This window comes from Leptodactylus fuscus, chromosome 3 (assembly GCF_031893055.1).
Source record: "Leptodactylus fuscus isolate aLepFus1 chromosome 3, aLepFus1.hap2, whole genome shotgun sequence".
Taxonomy (NCBI): domain Eukaryota; kingdom Metazoa; phylum Chordata; class Amphibia; order Anura; family Leptodactylidae; genus Leptodactylus; species Leptodactylus fuscus.
Genome location: NC_134267.1, coordinates 75,545,643 through 75,567,510, shown reverse-complemented (window position 1 = coordinate 75,567,510; position 21,868 = coordinate 75,545,643). Strand labels below are relative to the sequence as shown.

General features: G+C 42.4%; 1 protein-coding gene across 1 annotated transcript in view; it reads left to right on the top strand.

Annotated features, from left to right (window-relative positions):
* The window catches only part of LYST (lysosomal trafficking regulator), a 393,838-nt gene that overhangs the window by 145,841 nt on the left and 226,129 nt on the right, over window positions 1–21,868 (top strand). Inside the window, exons 13-15 of the mRNA XM_075267816.1 lie at window positions 847–1,014; window positions 10,270–10,430; window positions 10,578–10,768. Coding sequence (XP_075123917.1) covers window positions 847–1,014; window positions 10,270–10,430; window positions 10,578–10,768 — 520 coding nt within the window. The remainder of the gene's footprint in view (window positions 1–846; window positions 1,015–10,269; window positions 10,431–10,577; window positions 10,769–21,868) is intronic.

Sequence of the window (21,868 nt, the reverse complement as noted above, 5' to 3'; positions counted from 1 at the left end):
TGGCTACGCGTTTCGACACCGGGCGGGTGTCTTCTTCAGACCAAGCAGGAGGTGTCCAGCAATAGCCTTAGAACCAAATTATGGTATTAAGGCTATGGCTGGACACCTCCTGCTTGGCCTGAAGAAGACACCTGCCCAGTTTTGAAACGCGTAGCCATTTTAAGCTGCTGTTCATGTCTTTGGAGCAAGAAACAGAACCAATTCATCTTAACCATCCACATCGTGATTTTTATACTCAAGTCTATTTTAAATTTGCTGCCATCAACGCTATATCATTTCCCGGTTTTTCTATATATCCTTTATAATTTGCCTAACCCCCACTGTGTGGGACAATGTCCGGGTAAGAGCTGCAATTGGCCTGGAGGGCTCCTGACTGGAGTCTACTATTTCCACGAGATTGGCATCCGGTCATCATTTTTATATTTCTCTTACCTGTGTATCTAATCCTCTGATGTGTGTATCTCAGTTTGGATATCAGTGCTGGATTGTACATGTGGAATGACCGTGTGTTTTGCAGTTGGAATATGAGTGAAAGACTTGCAGGTTTGTATTGGCTAATGGGGGGGGGGGGGGTCAGTGTGTTGGGAAAGCTGTATCTCCGGAACGGTTCGTCCGAGTGAGTTGAGGCCTCGCCTTAAACCTTCCCGGACACCTGAGGTATTTGTGTGCCAAATTTGGTGAAGATCGGTCCAGTTGTTTGGTCGCGCATAGAGAGCAGACAGACAAGGATTCATTTTTATAATATAGTGATAACATTTGTGTCTCAATATTTATCTGAAATTGGACAACTCCTTTAACGTTAAATACTTTAAGAATTAACATTTTGATTAATTTATATGTTTATAGACTATGCTCAAGTGATGACTATAAATGGATCATCTTGGCACAAGTTGAAACGCAGGAAAACATTTTAAGACCTGGAAGTTGGCAACACTTGGCTTTTACATGTAAAGAGGTGTTTGAAAGCAAGAACAAGGTGTGCAGTAAAATAATGATATGGGTCTCTGGACAAAGGTATGTTTTCTTTTCTTTTACTTATTTTACCTCTTCTAAAATATTTAGTTTGTAATCATAATGTCTATACAAAGGTGTTTTCTGATGCAATATAATTTTTTTGCAAAGGGGCAGAATGGGCTGAAAATATGAAAAATGCTTTAATCCTTCACCACTGCTTTTCCGTTTCTATTTTTTCTGGCCCTGTCTCACTGCTGCAGGAAGTGACTGCAAAGCTAGTAAGTTTAGAACCTGGATGAAAAAACAGAAGCAGTACCAAGCACCAAATAGTGTAATACTGTTAACTAAGTAATAAATAGAAAATAAACAAGTGGAGAGGCTCTCGCCTTTTTGTTCAGATAGTGTACAACTACTATAAATGCACGTAGTATAATCCTAGGTTGGACTGGACTTCAGATAGCAATTGGACATCTTATTCAGTATGTAATGAGAGGATCACATGTCGTCAGAATCCAACTATAAGGAGCATTTCTCCAGGAAGCAAAAAGATGGACTACTGCTGGTCACTACTGCTGGTCCAGAAGATGGACTTTTTTTGGCATTTACCATTCAACTTTCTGGTTAACAGAGGCCCTTTCTCAAGTGTAAATATGACCGTAAAATTGCAAACGTTTCACATATTTAAAGGCCAAAAAAAAATGGGCAGTAAACCCATCCCCAAGGGGGAGGGGCTACGAGGTCAGATGATGAAGCAAGTAAACAAACAATATAATGGGACATACAATTTATATTTCTAATGTTGAGCTATGATACAGAAGGCATGAGGGATACAGCTGACAGTTGTGCTGTCCTAGAGCCAGCACATGCACTGTGGGAGCTAAGCAGAGAGTGTTTGTTTAACCCCTTAACGACCGGCCCATAGTAAAATTACATCAGCTCTGAATGGTCCTTCCAAACTGCCCTATAGTAAAATTACGTCGGTAGTCAGGGAAGGTTTTTCCTGTCAGTGCTAACGTAATGGAGCAGGTGTTAGCTGTATCTGACCGCTAACACCCTGCTCCTTAAACCTCAGCTCCAATGGGGGTTGTTAACCCCTTGGTTGCCATGATGAAACATCATCGCGGCACCCAAAGGATTGAGCGATATTGCCGGGGTACCCGGCACGCCCTGCGGAGAGATTGGAAGGTGCTGATATGTGTACTGTGCAGCCTGGGGTCTGGCCAGTGACCCTAGGCTGCTACAGCCCCCTGTTACCTGGTGATCCTGCCAGGACTTTAGGAAGGCAGGCTATGTGTCTGCATAGCCTGACTTCCTGTTATACACTGGGAGACACATGCAGCCTGTGTCTCCCTGTGTATAATATTAATTCAGCAATGAAATCATTGCTGAATCAAGTGTCCTAATGGGACATATGTAAAAGTGAAAAAAAAATGAAAAAAAGTGTTTTAAAAAAATTAATAAAGTTATAAAGAGCCAAAATTCCCTTTTTTTTTTTCTAAAGGAAACTAATTATGTAAAAAAAAACCCTAATTAATAAAAACAATGCCTATTCGGTAACGTCACATCTGTAAAAATCTATACAATAAAACAGAAAAAAAAACTAAATGTACACGGTAAACGTCAGGGGAAAAAAATGGAAAAAACCTGCCGGAAGTAATGGTTATTCGCCATCTCACCTTACAAAATATACTATAAAAAGTGATTAAAAAATCATATGTACCGAACAATAGTACCAATAAAAAGCACAGGTTGTCCTGCAAAAAATAAGCCCTCAACCAACACTGTCAACCGTAAAATAAAAATGCTACGCCTCTCAGAAGACGACGATGACAAAAACATTGATTTATGTCCCGAAATGTGTTTTTGTTCTGCAAAATTACTAACACATAAAAAAACCTTATAAATAAGGTATCGCCGTAATTGTACCGACAAACAGGATAAAGGTCACGTTACTTATACTGTATTCTGCATTGTGAAAAATTTAAAAGGTAAAACGCAATGCCAGAATTTAATTTTTTTTAAATCCGGCCAAAAAGAGTTAGTAAAATATATTCAATGAGTTGTAGACACCCAAAGATGGTGTCATTACAAAATGCATCTCATCCGGCAAACAACAATCCCTTATGTGGCCATATCACCAGAAAAATAAAGAAAATATAGCATCTAGACAAAAAAAAAAAAAAAAAACAGTCGCCAAATCATTAGAACACAACTGGCTACAGCAGGAAGGAAATGTATAAGTTGTGTGAGCATATATCAGGGGACTCCCCATATTTAGAGCTTATGAGGGAAAAGACACCAGAAGTGTCCCCCAAAGTGACCTCCCCCAATCATAGGAGCTACTGTGACATAGTAGGGAGTTTGGTGTTTGCAATGTACTCCGCACAGTTTACATATTTCCTCTTCACCATCCGCTGTGCATTCACATCTGGGATACTAATACTCACTACACCCCCTGATAAATTCTTTGAGGGGTGCAGTTTTCAAAATGAGGTCACTCCTTTGAGGAATCCACTTTTCTGGTACCTTTACAGGCTCTACAAACATGACATGGCGTTCAGATACCAAACATCTGAATCTATACTCCAAAAGCCACATAGCGCTCCTTCCCTTCTGCGCCCTGCTGGGTGCCATGTTTATGCCACATGTATGACACTGGTGTACCCAGGATAACATACGTAATGTCATATGTGGGTATAAACTGATATTAGGGCACAGCCGGACATAGAAGGGAAGAAGGGTTATTTGGTTTTTGGAGCTGTAAGCCGATGGCCGGTCAGGTAATGGAGGGGGTGTACATCTCACCCAGACTACTAAGGTGGTTGAGATGAGAAAACTCCAGAAAGAATGTTTCTCAGCAGATAATTCTGTCTTCTGTGATATTTCAAAGTTCCGGTTACTGCGGAATGCAGCCGAACCCCCTCAAGCGCACGCGGGTTTTCGGTGGCCCATATGTGACAGTTCTGTGTGTTGACCGTACTATCCAGGTAAAAATGCACTTCGTCGCTTCACAGGATATTCCATGGCCAATTGGTATCCACTTCCACTCTGGCCAGAAACATTAATGCAAATATGATGTGGGTGTCATTGTCACGAGGAAGCAGTTGGTGATGAAGGCTAATTTTGTTAGGGTATGCCCGCAAGACTTTTCGCAGAACTTTCCACACGGTATCGTATGGGAGGCCCAATTGCCTGGAAACACTGTGTGCACTGCAGTTACCGCTATGACTACTGGTGCTCTGTTCCTCAACAGCTGCAGCAATATCCTCCACGACCTCGGTGCGTACAGGTCGTCGGCCGCGGACTGGTTGCACACTCAGTAACCCAGTTGCCTCAAAAATTTTCATCATTTGTCTCGGCGACGTTACAGACATTGGGCCGGCACCTGTATGCAGGTCTTTCAAACGATGAAAAGCTCTCAGGGCAGCTGTGGCGTTCCCGGCATTCTCATAAAACAACCTCACTAGACACTCACAATCTGGCAAAGAGACAGGCATCATGACGACTGAGTGAGACTGAGTAGAGAATAAGGGACGTTTACTGTACAGCGCCACATTATCCCCTGGTGGGGAGTTTTGGTATTAATTTTTTTTTTTCATGCCATCCGTTTCCCCATGCCTTGATTAGCACACATACAAATTTTCAGGCAATTCCGTCCTTTGGGTCAGCCTGCACACGACTCCAAACACCTGAGGTTATTTTATGGCCACCCTGTGTATACCTCAACCACTGGAGCATGGCATCAAAACCAGGAACATAAGGAAGGACTTCCCATTTCCACAGCTCCACTTCTCACACTGACCCATCGGGTCATACCCATTAAGGTATGTTCACACAAAGAAGTTTGACATTGAATTTGTCAGGTAAAAAACTTCTGCAGCAGGAATTTGAAGCAGTGCTGTTTCTGAAGTTCTGCTTCAAAAACAGCTCCAAAATCTGTCTCCCTTGAAGAATCTGCCTTTTTCTGCTAGCTGATAAAAATGAGCTAACAGAAAAGTGCTTTCCTCTATTGAAATGAACAGGAGGTAGATTTCAGGTGGAATTTGGGGCTGACTGAGGCAGAATATGCTCCAAATTTCTCTGTAAGAACGTACCCTAAGAGTTCTTGCAGTTATTCATTCTGGCAGAAAACAAGGAGATGCATCAGAATTAAAAGCTACAAAGGAATTCCCACATTAGCTAGGTGACTGGTGTTGCTCTTAGTCAATCTGAAAATAAGCTACTGTAGTGATTTACTGTCATTGTGACATGGAGTAATTCGATCACATTGAAGTGTTAGTTGGTGGGGGTGGGAGCAGGAGTTGCTGGCTAGTCATAAGACTAAACAGGGACAGCTCGGAAATTCAAATGAATGGCAGCAAGACAAAGTTAACAACAACATTCATTTTTTTGTAAATAAGGGGTTCGCCAACTGTCTTAAAAAGGTGGCCCCTTTAGTGGGTGGATGTCACGTTCCCTTGGTCTTCTGGGTTCTATGACAGCTGCTTGTTCCTTTTGATTAACTCATCCCTCCAGATGTTAGCGCATGATCATTCTGTTTGTGTCAGGAAACTGCAGTAGCCAATTACTGACCATAGAGCTGCTTGTTGTTTTGTTTTGTTTTTTAATATTCCCTGCTACTATTTGCAGCAGCAAATTATAGATGATTTGAGAACCCCTTTAAGTCTGAGGCCCAACATTAATGCAGCATTTTTTTGTTGCAGATTTTTCAGAATTTTCTTTTTGAGCCATAGTGACTTGAAAAAGAATGGAAATATAAAGGAAGTTCTTAGACATTTCCCTTCTGTTAAATCCACTCCTGACTTTGGCTCAAAGAAAATTCTACAACAAAACTGTGTTTCCACAACGTGAGGCCTCAAGTCTGGGGCGCCATGTTTGCTGCAGTGGAAATGCCGCGGCAAAAACTGCAACATTTTACAGTCCCTGAATTTCGTTCATACATTGCAGAAAAATCCCAACAATGGAAATGTTGTGATTTCCAAAACCATTGTGTTTTTAGAAATCGCACCATGTCAGTTATACCCATGGAAACACTGACGGTTTCTCTATAGGTATAATTAATGCAGAAAGTCTGCAGAGGAAATCTCTGCAGACTTTCTGTGAAAAGCGCTGTGGGAAACAACGCAAAGCATTTCTGCCGTTGTCTTTCCTGCAACGCTTCGTGGAGTCTTAGCCTAAAGGTGTTTATGCCATGAGAAATATTATCCTCTATCCCTACAATAGAAAATAACCAATTGGTCTAACTGCTGAGACTGCCACCTATTCTTAGGATGGTTAAGGGTTATGGTAATTGTTATGAATTCAACCCCATGCCCCTACTACGATTGCCATGCCAAAGATCGCTGAACTACAGTATTCAGCCATCAATGAGGGTCTCGGCAGTCACACCACCACCAATCCAGTATTTATCCTCTGTCCTAAGCATAGAGGATAAATACATTTCATGCAATTAGTTGCATTCATAGTTATATAGTATTAATGCTTACTTGTTGTGTAAGCTGTTGAACCAGGAGCACTGGAAGGACTCCATGCAGTCTTCAACACAGGGGGCGGTATAGCGGATTCAGGCACTGAGAGTGACGCGGGGAGCTGCGTCACTCTCGGATCAAAACACGCCACGACTGTCATGGCTTCCCCCCCAGAGTCAGCTTAAAGTAATGGGCCGACTCCGGAGGTTGCTGCCGCCAGGCGGACGCCACGGCTCGCCGAGCCGCTGAATCCGCCTGAAGGGCAGCCCACTTCTTTTTTTTCCGTGAGCGGCAGTCTAAATAGACCTCCATTATGAGGGGGCGGATTATGACGTGGATTTCGCACCATAATCTGCCCCTCTGTGACCGTGTGAATGGGCCTTAATTTTGCTACAGTTATGATTCGGAATGTAAATATCTGATATTCATTATGTATTCTCATTGATACAAATCAAACATAATTTAAACATAGTGATTAATCACAAAAGCTCTCTTCCACAAAATCTGCTGAACCTCCCCCCCTTGCTCACACACAGCCTGAACCCCCTATCACGCTCACACACAGCTTGAACCCCCCTATCATGCTCACACAACCTGAACCCCCCTATCATGCTCACACACAGCCTGAACCCCCCTATTATGCTCACACACATCCTGAACCCCCCCTATCATGCTCACACACAGCTTGAACCCCACTATTATGCTGACACACAGCCTGAACCCCCTATCATGCTCACACACAGCCTGAACCCCCCCCCCCTCTTGCTTACACATGCTGTCTCTTCTCTCCATCTTACCTTTCAGTCTCCATTCACTGCAACTTCCTCTTCCTGTGTAACTCGGCACTGTACTGAATAGCTCCGCCCACAGAGTCCGATCACATGGTCATGACATCATCACAGGTCCTTCAGCCCACTATAATCTACCCTGCTGCAAAACGTAGCGTGGCTTCTCAGCTGCTAAAGCCATCGGAAATATGTATTTTCCGATGGCTTTAGGCGACCCCTGTGTTTTGGTCGTTCGACCCCCGCCTGGGTTGCGACCCATAGGTTGAGAACTGCTGGTCTACACAATGCCGAGCTCCCTTCTTGTCAGTCTCCTCCTCTCCCTACACTTCTAAACCAGCCCAGGACAGGTTCTGCTCAGCATATTTATAAAGCGGCCTGTCTTGAACTGGTTTAGGTTAACAAAATAGTGTACTAAAATGCCTCCTGGTTTTCCATGAGTAATGTTTCCTGAGGCAGTGGCCTCATTGGAGGTACCCTGTGCATAGGGTGTTTTTTTTGTGGGGCCAGATGTACAGTTGTGCTAAAAAGTTTACATACCCTGGACGATTTTTTTTGGGTTTTTTTTGGTCCTTTTTTCAGACAATATAAATGATAACACAAAAACGTTTTCTCCATTCATGGTTAGTGGTTGGTTGAAGTAATTTGTCAAACTTCTGTTTTCTCTTTTTAAATCATATTGATAATCAAAAACGTCAAAGTGACCTTGTTCATAATTTCACATACCCCAGTTTTTAATACCGTGTACTGCCCCCTCTAACATCAATGACAGCTTGAAGTCTTTTGTGGTTGTTGTGGATGAGGCTCTTTATTTTCTCAGATAGTAAAGCTGTCCATTCTTCTTGGCAAAAAGTCTCCAGTTCCTGTAAGTTTCTGTTCTGTCTTGCATGTACTGCGCGCTTGAGATCTCCCCAGAGTGGCTCAAAGATATTGAGGTCAGGAGACTGAGATGGCCGCTCCAGAACTTTAACTTTCTTCTGCTGTATAGTACAGGAAAAAATATTTGTATAGATTTGTAGATCGGACATTTTTGGACACAGGGATACCTAATGTGTATGTGTTCCACAGTATTTAAGCACTTTTATATGTGTTCTAGGGAAAAGGGGGGTGATTTTGAATTTTTATATATATATATATATATATATATATATATATATTGTATTTATTTAGATCCTCAAAGGTTCTTAAAGGGGCAGGTAAAGTTGTAGATGGCAGGTACATTCCGCTGAGTTGGCTGGTATCCATGTGGTGACTAGCTGGAGTACGGCTCTAGGATTTAGGAGGGGTTCTAGAACCAGACCTATACTCCAGTCCTGGTTTGCTAGTGACCTGAGAGATCAGCTGTAAAAGAGTTGAGGCTGCCCAGTGGAAGGGGGTGTAGTCCTCTCGTGTAAGAGAATCCTGGTGTACACACTGCCTTGTGTGTATCTGGAGGAGAAAGCCCTAAAAATCACCTTGTGTGTTGGTGAGCAAACCTTGAGGACTTACCTGCTTTGTATCCTGAAGTAAGGACTGTTTTTATTTGATTTTGTACCTCGCTGAAGAAAGCTACTTTGTGTTATCCTTATGCTGAAGCAAGCCATTTTGATTTACAAACTTTGGACTGTGTGAACTGCTTCCAATAAACCTAGTACTTTGAGCTGACATCCTTGCCACCATCTGATTGACCTAGCAACCAGCATACTCTAAAGGTCCCGTACATGGCCTTGTACTCAAAAATCAGTCGCTGTTTCCTTGATTTAAAGTTCCCTTTTAAGATCAAGATTTTCATGTCATTGATGATGTTGTGGTCTTCCTGGCAGAAGTGTTTTGGCACGGGAAGATCAATTCTCTGTTGTTTGATTGTATGGCGATGTGAATTAATTCTCATTCTGAGTTTCTGTCCGTTCATGACCCTATTCCAGACGTTGGACAATGGAATTAACGTCTCACGTGGGTTTATGTCTTCTTATACAAATCATTAAGACAGCCATTAAGATAACCTGGGATCTGGCAATTGATTGTTTGTTGTTATAAGTATATAGTAATAGCCTCTTCCCCCCTCCCTCCTGTAATCTAGCCCTGTGTCCAGTCAGAAATATGCAGCCTCTAGAAAGTGTTTTTAGTTATATCTGAAGAAGCTCAGAGGAAGCTTCGAAACGTCATATTCTGTCATCATTATGAGTTAGCCATTAAAAAAGGTATCACCTACTGAAGACTTAAAAAGTTTTTTTGTTTTTTTCATATTGTACACAGAAAACAGGTAAAGACCACTTAGTTCAATGTGGTTAACCCTATAAAACAATCTCCCACTTTCAACACAGTTGTCCTTATTAGCACATTTAGTAGCTTTTCCCTTCGCCATAGCAGGATAATATCAGGCGCTAGGCGAGTTTCTGGGTCCCTTGTAAAGCAGGGTACAGTATGTACCCCCTTTCAAGGGTCTTAGATATAATATAGAAGGAGAATTGTTTGGATAACAGCAGGACTCATGGTAAACACACCTAGGGAATACACGTTTAATAACCAAACTACCCTGCCTATTTTAAGGGTTATGAGTTACTGCTCCACAGCATTACTGGTAGAGACATTATCTGTATTTTTAAATGTGATGTTCTTGGTGCACAATTGACCACTTTGCTTAACACTTTTGAAAAATTTATATCATGTTTTGTTTAAATGTACTGGGGATTTATTAAAAAATTAACAAGAACACTTTAAAGTGTCATATTTTATACACATCTGAGTACTTATTAGTTTCTAACTGTTTAACTTGGGACTCTATGCAGATATCTCAAGTAAATGTATTGTTTAATAATTTAAATGCAGATTTATTATGAGCGTTAAGATTTATAATATTGTATGTATGACATCTTCTTCTAAATATATAACAAGTAAAGAGGAACCCAACTTGTCCCTTCAGGAAGGCATACATATGTCCACATATATATACTGATGCAATAATTTACTTAACTGATATTTTGACAGTTTGTTGTCTCAAAATTCCATTAGTATTTTAAACCTTTTTTATATTTAATGCATATTTTAATCTTCAGATTTTTATTTTTAAAACAAAAACACAGGACAACAGATGTTACTTTGGAATATAATCCTCCCAGAAAAGGAAGCCTTTCTTCTGACAGCAGTCGAACATTTTGTATGATTGGTCATCATATTTCATCTCAAGAAGATAATATTCCTTCAGTAGGACTTCTATGTTTAGGAAATGTTCTCCTTTTCAATGGTGAGATTTTTTTTTTTGTTGAACCAGAAAAATAATTCTTTAGCATTATATAGTATCTTTTCTTTTCATTTGGAAAGCTAAGCTATTTTTTTTTTTTTATTTTTTTTTTAAATGTTGTTTAATCTCTTTTATTTTCTTTTTGTCAAGGTCCCGTTCTTGGTATAGAGGAAGCATTTCATTTATATTGTCGAGGTCCCAGTTTTACTTCATTAATGACTTGTAAGCATGGAAATGTTGTTATCGATCATTGCAAATACATAACAAAAGAAATCCTGCAGAATGAAAAAATTTACGACTTTCTCATTAACAGCAATGAAATTGACCTATCCGCTTTAGCTGTAAGTAGAGCTGCATGGTAGATATAAATGTGTTTTGTTTTCTGTATAGTTGTTTAACAGTACAGTTAAGGCCATGTTCACATTCAAACAAGTATGTGGACAAGTTGTTGATTCCAGAACCTCAGCTATTTCTCATGGTATTTCATGGAGAATGCAAAGCTAACTTGTGACAGACTTTTAAATTTTGTGCATTCTGACTCTGGCTGCATCTGTTTTCTGTATTCTCTTGTAAGTTCTACAACATTGGAGACAGTTGCCTACCAGTGTTTACATTGACACATCAGGTGAAGTGAAACTCTGCTTTTTTTCTGACCTGTGGAACTGGAAGACTGGAAAATGATGAGGAATCTGAGGCAGAAGTTCCCCTCAGTTTCTCTTCATTTTCTTTCACATGAACAGGCCCTTAATGTCCCCTGACCCTCTGAGAACTACAGACACCAATTAGTACAGATCCCAGGATCTGCTGAGAGTTTTATTCTTGCAAACCACTGTGCTATTATACAGCAGTAATAGTGCCTGTTCTAATGAATAAGACCACCTTCTCAGCCACTTAATCCCTCAGATGCTGCAATTATTACAATAATATTTCTGTCTGTCTTTCTATCTGTCTGTTTTTTATGCACGACCAAACGACTGGACCGATCTTCACCAAATTTGGCGCACAGATACTTCAGGTGTCCGGGAAGGTTTAAGACGAGAACCCAACTCACTTGGACGTACCGTTCCGGAGATACAGCTTTCCCAAAACCCTAACACCCCATTAGCCAAAACAAACCTGCAAGTCTTTCACGCATATTCCAACTGCCATATACACGGTCACTGCACATGTACAATCCAACATTGATATCCAAACTGAAATACACGCATCAGAGGATTAGATACACAGGTCAGCACACAGTACCACACGCCAAAGGATTAAATAGGCGCATCTGCATACAGTTCCACAATGCTCAGGATTAGATGAGCATGTCTGCACACAGTTCCACATGCCAAAGGATTAGATACGTGCATCTGCAAACAGTTCCTCATGCCAGAGGATTAGATCCGCGCATCTGCTCAAAGTTCCACATGCTGAAGGATTAGATACACAGGTCAGCACACAGTATCACACGGCAGAGGATTAGATACGCGCGTCTGCACACAGTTCCACATGCCAGAGTATTAGATATATGTGTCTGCGCAAAGTACTACACGCTGGAGGATTAGCTACACAGGTCTGCACACAATATCACACGCCAGAGGATTAGATACATGCGTCTGCACACAGTACCACAAGCTGGAGGATTAGATACGCACATATGCACACAGTTCCACATGCTGCAGGATTAGATACGTTCCGCTGCACACAATAACACACGCCGGCGGATTGGAAACACGCCAATGCACACAGTTACACATGTAGCAGGATTAGATACGCACATCTACAGACAGTTCCAAATGCCAGAGGACTAGATACGCACGTCTGCACAAAGTAGCACACGCTAGAGGATTAGATACGCATGTATTGACACAGTACCACATGCCAGGGGATTAGATACACGCATCTGCACACAGTTCCACATGCCAGAGGATTGTATACGCAATTCTGCCGACAGTTCCTCACACTCCAGGATTAGATACACGCCACTGCACACAATACCACACGCTGGAGGATTGGATATGTGCTAACACACGCCACAGGATTAGATACGCGCATCTACACACAATTCCACATGCCAGAGGATTAGATACACATGTCTTTACACAATACCACACAATGGAGGTTTATATACGCGCCACTGCACACAACACGACATGTCTGAGGTTTAGATACACTCTAGTGCACACAATAGTGTGCATGTCTTTACACAATACCACATGCTGCAGGATTAGATACACACGTCTGTACACAGTTCCACATGCAGGATTAGATACACCCGTCTGCGCACAGTTCCACATGCTGGAGGATTAGATACGCACGTCTTTACACAATACCACACAATGGAGGATTAGATAGGCGCCCCTGCAAACAATATCACACGGCAGAGGATTACGCACTACTGCACACAATACAACACGGGGAGGGTTATATATAATTGAGACTCCATAGGCTATTATACCCCAAATCACACGCTAGTATCACATGCCATAGGATTAAATACATGCTTCTGCACAAAGTTCCACACACTGATGGATTAGATACATGCGTCTGCACACAGTTCCACATGCCGAAGGATTAGATATACGCGTCTGCACACAGTACCACACGCCGGGGGATTAGATACATGTATCTGCACACAGTACTACATGCCAGAGGATTGGATACGCGCGTCTGCACACAGTTCCACACACCAGAGGATTAGATAGGTGCGTCTGCACACACTTCCACATGCCAGAGGATTAGATACGCGTGCCTGCACACAGTTGTACATATCATAGGATTAGATACACGCGTCTGCACACAGTTCCACACGCTGTAGGATTAGATACGTGCCTCTTCACACAATACCACACGGGAGGATTAGTTACGTTCATCTGCACACAGTTCTACACGCCAGAGTATTAGATATGCGTGTCTGCTTACAGTACCACATGCCGTAGGATTAGATGCGGACGTCTACACACAGTTCCACATGCCGTAGGATTAGATGCGGACGTCTACACACAGTTCCACAAGCCGTAGGATTAGATACGCACCACTTCACACAATACCACACAGGGAGGATTAAATATACATACTTCTGCACACAGTACCACACGACCGAGGTTTCGATACACGCGTCTGCACACAGTACCACACGACCGAGGTTTTGATACACGCGTCTGAACACAGTACCACATGCCAAAGGATTAGATACACGCGTCTGAACACAGTACCACATGCCAAAGGATTAGATACACACATCTGCACACATTTCCACACGCCAGAGGATTAGATATGCACATCTGCACACAGTTGTGCACGCCATAGGATTAGATACGCGCCTCTTCACACAATACCACACGGGAGGATTCGATATGCGCGTCTGCACATAGTTTCACACGTTGAAGGATTAGATACGTGTGTCTGCACAAAGTACCACATGGGGAGGATAAGATACGCACATCTGCATACAGATATGCATGTCTTCACACAGTACCACATGCCGTAGGATTAGATACATGCATCTGTGCACATCTCCACAGGCCAAAGGATTAGATACGCGCCTCTTCGCACAATTCCACACGGGAGGATTACATATGTGTATCTGCACACATTACCACACACCAGAGGATTAGATACGCGCGTCTGCACACAGTACCACATGCCGTATCATTAGATACGCGCGTCTGCACACAATACCACACAGGAGAGGATTTGATATGCGCGTCTGCACACAGTTTCACACGCTGAAGGATTAGATATGTGTGTCTGCACAAAGTACCACATGGGGGAGGATTAGATACGCACCTCTTCACTGGAGGCGTTCTTCACACAATGCCACACGGGAGGATTCGATACACACATCTGCACACAGTTCAACACGCCAGAGGATTAGATACGCATGTCTTCACACAGTACCACATGCCGTAGGATTAGATATGCACATCTGCACACTTCTCCACACACCAGGGAGGATTAGATACACACATCTGCACACAGTTGTACACACCATAGGATTAGATACACACGTCTGCACACAGTACCACTGTCAGGATACGGAGTCGCCGCAGTCTCCTTGCTGTGCGGCGTCTCCCTGGGAGACGTGTTAGGAGTTCTATTGGTTGTGCTTAGGTGATTAAGGGTTAAATCTTTTCCTTGCTCTTAGTACTCCATGCCATTAGCCATCACAGGTGTTGTGGGTGTGCTTTCTCTGCTGCTATTCAAACCCCACCCAGGCATGGATCCTTGCCAGCCATTCACTTAGTGTTTCCTTGTCTGCTCTGTCAGATTTCCAGTCTGTGTGTCTTTCAGTCTGTTTATTGGTTTTGTATACCCGGCTTGTATTTGACTATTCCTTGTCTTCTGATTTGGTACTTTATTCTTATCTCCTGGCTTGACCTCTTGCTCGTCCGACCTCGCCTTCTCTTCTTTGTTTTTGCTGGGACTTGTCCTCCCTTGTTCCATGCTATTTTGTCTTTGGTTTTGCATTGCATTTTACACTGTGCTTTCTGCTTAGGTGTCACCCGCGTTACTCCAGCCCCTAGCACTTTCAGGGCCTCCTCTTCCCTGACCCTAGTCGCCTGGACAGTAGCGTTGGAGTCGTGGCAGGCGCACTTCAATTAGGAAGTGCATTGGTCTGCCTCATCTCAGATCTACAGCATAGTTCTAGCCTCAGGGCCTGCGACCCCTTTTGTCATTAGTTGCACAGTGTTGCTTTCCCAGCTGTGTCACTTTTCACTGCTTGACCCTGACTTCAATCCTTACAACCACATGCTGTAGGATTAGACACGCACCTCTTCACACAAAACCACACGGGAGGATTAGATATGTGCATCTGCACACAATACCACATGACCGAGGATTCGATATGCGCTTGTGCACACAGTTCCACACGCTGAAGGATTAGATACGTGTGTCTACACAAAGTACCACATGGGGAGGATTAGATACGCTCCTCTTCACACAATACCACACAGGGGAAGATTAGATACATACATCTGCACACAGTTCCACATGCCGTAATATTAGATATGCGAGTCTGCACACAGTACCACACGCTGGGGGATTAGATACATGCGTCTGCACACAGTACCACATGCCAGAGGAATGAGTATGCGCATCTGATCACAGTTCCACACACCAGAGGACACAGATGCACACATCTGCACACAGTATCACATCCATAGGATTAGATACGCACGTCTGGTCTGCACACATTTCCACATGCCAGAGGATTAGATACGCATGCCTGCACACATTACATGCGTCTTCACACAATTCCACACCGGATAATTAGATACACGCCACTGCTCACAATACCACACGGGAGAGGATTAGATACGTGCTTCTGCACATAGTACCAATCGCCAGAGGATTAGATACGCACCTATCCACACAATACCACATGCCGGAGGATTCGATACGCGCCACTGCACACAATTCCACATAGGTGAGGATTAGATACTTGCGTCTGCACACAGTACCACACATCGGAGGATTAGATACACGCCATTGCACACAATGCCACACGAAAGAGGATTAGATATGTGCCTCTGCACATAGTACGACACACAGAAGGATTAGATACATGCGTTTACATACAGTAATACATAAGAGAGGATTAGATACGCACATCTGCACACCGTTCCACACACTGGAAGATTAGATACGCGCCTATTCACACAATACCACACAGAGAGGATTAGATACGTGCCTCTGCACACAGTACCATACGCTGGAGGATTAGATAGACTGCTCTGCACAGAGTACCACACAGTTTTACTCCTGGTTTCCATAGCAACCCAGCCATTATACTTCACTGCTCTATGTCAGCTTTAAAGAAGCAGAGCACTGTGGATGACACTGTTACACAAGGTCACATGCACACAGCTTTACTCCAGGTATCCATAACAACTGATCACAGGTTTTTCACTGATATCCAAAATGAGATAAACATGATTACGTGACTCTTATGGACACACACAAATGACATATAAAATACATCAGTGCAAAATTGGACAATTCTTATGTGGACACTACACAAACAAAAAAATTAATATACCCATGCGAAGCCGGGTCCTCCTGCTAGTATTATATATATTATAATCTCTCTATATTATAAAAATGAATTTCTGTCTGTTTTCTATGCATGACCAAATGACTTCACCGATCTTCACCAAATTTGGAATACAGATACTTCAGGTGTCCGGGAAGGTTTAAGACGAGGCCTCAGCTCACTCGGATGTACCGTTCCGGAGATACAGCTTTTCCAACACCCTGACCCCATTAGATAATACAAACCTGCAAGTCTTTCACTCATATTCCAACTGCAATACACACAGTCGCTCCACATGTACAATCCATCACTGATATCCAAACTGAGATACACACATCAGAGGATTAGATACACAGGTAGGAACACAGTTCCACACGCCAGAGGATTAAATAGGCGCATCTGCACACAGTTCCTCATGCCAGAGGATTAGATACGCGCGTCTGCTCACAGTACCACATGCTGAAGGATTAGATACACAGGTCAGCACACAGTATCACACACCAGAGGATTAGATATGCACATCTACTCACAGTTCCACCAGCCAAAGGATTAGATACGCACGTCTGCAAACAGTACCACATGCCGAAGGATTATATACACAGATCAGCACACAGTATCACACGCCAGGGGATTAGATACGCACATATTCACAAAGTACCACATGCCGAAAGATTAGATACGTGCGTCTGCACACAGTTCCACATGCCAGAGGATTAGATACGCGCGTCTGCACAAAGTTCCACACGCTGAAGAATTAGATACACAGGTCAGCACACAGTACCACATGCAGTGGGATTAGGATCAGCTGATCCGAACAGCACGCTCGCATAGAAATGAATGGACGTAGCCGGCACGCGGGGGGTTAAGCGGCCGGCCGCTGTCAAAGCGGAAGTACCAGGTGCATCCATTCATTTCTATGGAGTGTGCTGTTCAGATCGGCTGATCCGAACAGTACTCGCTCATCTCTATTCACCAGTAATCTGGTAAGATTGTGTAGCGGTTGTATTCATAACTATGTTCAGGCCATATTTTTCTTGATTTATTAAAGAAGCTGGGCACCATGCCACTAGCCACTGTATACTGATTATATACAGAAAATACCGAGACGACTGGTGAAGATACAATTGTGGGACCAAAACGTTTCATAACAGGTTATTAATATGGATGAAATAGAGTATTTAAAGCAACATATACAAGTGCCAGGATTTTTTGGTGTTACAAGGGCTAGCGGATAATGCTTCCAGCTACTTTTCCACCAGCCGTTCAGACACTACTTCCAGTCGTGTTCATACCCAAGAGTCTGCCCCTCCTTCCTCCCAGCATGCCCAATCTTCTCAGCAGAATCATCCAACCCATCCACAATCCATATTTGTGTCATTTGCAGTTTGGAGTTAGATAGGGAGAGACGTTGTGCTGAGGGCGAGAGAGGATTTAGGTTTGGATAGGCAGAAAAAAGTAAAACCAACAGCTCTTTTAACCTCTTTAAGACCAAGCCAAAAGTACCTTCATGACCAGGCCTCATTTTTCAATCTGACGTGTCACTTTATATGGTAATAACTCTGAGATGCATTAATTTATCATGGTGATTCTGAGACTGTTTTCTTGTGACACATTGTACTTCGTGTCAGTGGTACATTTTGGTCGATATGTTTTGTCTTTTATTATGAACAAATAGGAAATTTGGTGAAAATTTTGAAAAAAATGCAGTTTTCAAACTTTGAAATTGCATGCCTTTTATGTAAAATGTCATACTACCCAAACTACGTCATAAACTTAACTTACCATATCTCTGTTTTATATTGGCATCAAACTTTAATTGCTCTTTCATTTTTTTCAGATGTTATAAGGCTTACAAGTCAAGCAGTAATTTTTCAAATTTTTAAGAATATTTTCAACGCACATTTGTCAAGGGACCAGTTCAGTTCTGAAGGGGTCTTGAAAGGCCTCTCTAATAGAAACCCCCATAAATCACCCCGTTCTAAAAACTTCACTCCTGGAAGAATTCAAAACGGCCTTTAGGAAGTTTCTTAACCCTTTCAGCATTTCACGGCAATTAAAATTTTAAATTTTTCTTCACCAATATATTCATTTGGCCCTAGAATTTACACATTCACAACAGATTAAAGGAGAAAACGCATTCTACATTCTATTAAGCAATTTCCCCCAAGCATGAAACTATTCCATGTGAGAATGTTAAATGATGTAGGGTCCAGAACAGAAGGAGCGCTATTGGGATTTTGGAGGGCAGAGTTTGCTGGAATCTGTTTCAGGCACCATGTCGCATTTGCAGAGCCCCTGAAATGCCTGAACTGTGGAAACCCCCCAAAATGACACCATTTTGAAAACTAGACCCCTCAAGGAATGTATCCAGGGATATAGTGAGCACTTTGACCATTTCTGTTTGACAGAATTTTTTACCATTGAGACATTAAAATTTAAAATGATTTTTTTTTCTAATATAATGTCACTTTAGCCCCCAATTTTTCATCTTCAAAAGGGGTTAAAGGAGAAAATGCAACCCACATATTGCTACACAATTTCTATTGAATGCAACAATACCCCATATGTTCTGGTATACTGATATACGGACACATGGCAGCACTCAGAACGGAAAGAGCGCTAATTGGGTTTTTGAGGACAGATTTTGCTGGAATCATGATCAGGCATTATGTCCCATTTGCAGAGCCATGAAGGTGCCCAAACAGTAGAAACTTCCAAATGGTGACACAATTTTAGAAACTAGACCTCTTGAGTTATTCATTGAGGGGTATAGTGAGTATTTTGACCCCATAGGTTTTGAAAAAATTTGCATCAAACAAAAAATGTTCATTTTTTTTTTTTTTTACACAAGTGTCATTTTAAAGGCAGTTTTTTTCCCCATAACGCATGAAAATAAAGAAAGACACCCCAAAATAGATGACCCCATTTCTCCTGTGTTCAAAAATGTACACTTTGTGGCCTTAATCCTATGTATGGACGCACATTAGGGCCCAAAAAGATGGGAGCACCAACTGGATTTCAAGACAATTTTTGCGTCAAACTGTTTCAGGCCCACTGCACATTCAAACAAAATTTGAGTTACCAAAACAATTGAAAACCCCCATAAATGACCCCATTTGATAAACTAAAACCCTTAAGGAATTCATTGAGGGGTATAGTGAGCATTTTGACCCTATAGCCGTTTCACAGATTTTACTAACCTTGGGATGTGTAGGTTAAAAATTACAAAAATGTCCCTATAGCTCCGAAGTTTTTATTTTCACAAGGGGTTAAAAGAGAAAAAGCCCACCACAGTTTGTTAAACAATTTCTCCTGAACACGGCAATACCCCATATGTGGCCATAATCTGCTGTATGGGAACATGGTGGGGCTCAGAATGGAAAGAGTGCTATTTGGCTTTTGGAGGGCAGATGTTGAGGGAATAGTTTTCAGGTGCCATGAGCCCCTAAAGTATCAATACAATGGAAACCCCTCAAAAGCGACCCCATTTTAAAAACTACACCCATCAAGGAATTATAGCTTATGAGGGAAAAGACGCCAAAAGTGACCCCCAGAGAGACTCTCCCAATCATAGGAGCTACTGGGACATAGTAGGGAATTTTTTTTTTGCAATGTTCTCCGCACAGCTTATATATTCCCTCTTCGCCATCCGCTGTGCAGTCACATCTGGGATACTAAGGTTCATTACATCTCCTGATAAATTCTTTAAAGGGTACAGTTTTCAAAATGGGGTCACTCCTTTGGGGAATCCCATTTTTCTGATACCTTACAGGCTCTACAAACATGACATGACGTCCAGATACCAAACATATGACACTGTACTCCAAAAGCCGCATAGCGCTCCTTCCTTTCTGCGCCCTGCTGTGTGCCCAAACTGCAGTTTATGCCACATGTATGAAACTGGTGTACCAGGAATAACATGCGTAATATCATATGTGGTATAAATTGATATTAGGGCACAGCCAGACACGGAAGGGAAGAAGGGTTGTTTGGTTTTTGGAGCACAGACGGCTTGGCTTTTTGGACACCATGTCATTTTTGCAGAGCTGAAACGCCAGTTAAGTGGAGTCCCCTAATATGTAACCTTATTTTGGAAACTACTCCCCTGAAGAATTTATCCAGGGGTACAGAGAGCATTTTTAACCCCCAAGTGTTGCTATAACTTATTATCCATAAATGAATACGCAGCTGATTGTGAAAGGTAAAAATACTTTTTCCAGGAATCAGTCATTTCAGTGCCTAATATTTTGTGCGCAACTTGTATCAGAGATGAACGCTCTAAAAGCTGTTGTGCCCGGGATACCCGCTTACCAGTTTTTGGCGTGTGTATCTCTGCTGACATAAGTTGGGCAAAACATATCGGACACTGAAATGGCGAATCTCTGGAAAAATCTCATTTTAAACTTCTCATTATCAGCTGAGCATTCATTTCTGGAAACTAAATAAATGCAACATTCAAGGGTTAAAAATGCTCACAACACCACTTGATAAATCCCATCAGGGATTGTGTGTTGGCTAGTGTCCAAAATGGGGTGACGTCTGCGGATTCCAATTTATTGGCAATTCAGGGACTTTACAAAAGTGGCATGGTGTCCTAAAACCAAACTGTGCTCCAAAAACCAAAATAGCGCTCCTTCCCTTCTGTGTCCGGCTGTGCCCAAACAGCTATCTCTACCCACATATGGCATTACATACGTTATCTGGGGTACACCTGTGTCATGCTTGTGGGCATACAGTGCCATTTGGGTACACAGCAGGGCTCAGATGTGAAAGAGCAATATGTGCTTTTGGAGTGCAGATTTAGATTCTTCATTTTTGGACACCATGTCACATTTGCAGAGACCCTAAAATTGCCCCTACAAAATGGGGCCACTTCTTGGGGAATTCCAGTTTACTGACACCTCCAAGGCTCTAAAAGAGCAACATGGCGCCCAGAAAGTCCCCCAAAAGCTAAAAAGCGCAGTGCTCCTTCCCTTCTGAGCCCTGCTGTGTGCCCAAGCAGCAGTTTACACCCACATATATAATTTTTTGTCCCTCGAGATGGCCCACTTAATAGTTTTAGGAGTGCAGGTCTCTGATAACACAAAGTAGGTGCAACGTACAGGGTACCAAAATAGCATATTTCTTTAAAAATTTCAATTTTCATTTTGTGCATTAATTTTTGGGAAGCATTTTTAGGCTCAGAATGATAATACCCCTTGATACCCCTTGGGCATGCTGGATTTTGTATTGTTTTTTACCATTGCAACCTACTTTTCAGTCGGAGGTCTCCGTGCAGCCCTCACCACTACAACATACCATTCCTAGTTGATTTTCAGGGTTGAGCATTTTCTTTGGACTTTTTTCTACTTCTCCAGAAGGCTGATGAGCTGGTTGGCATCTTTGGGGTCTCCATGTCCACCCCAGTGCTGCAACGCAGGAG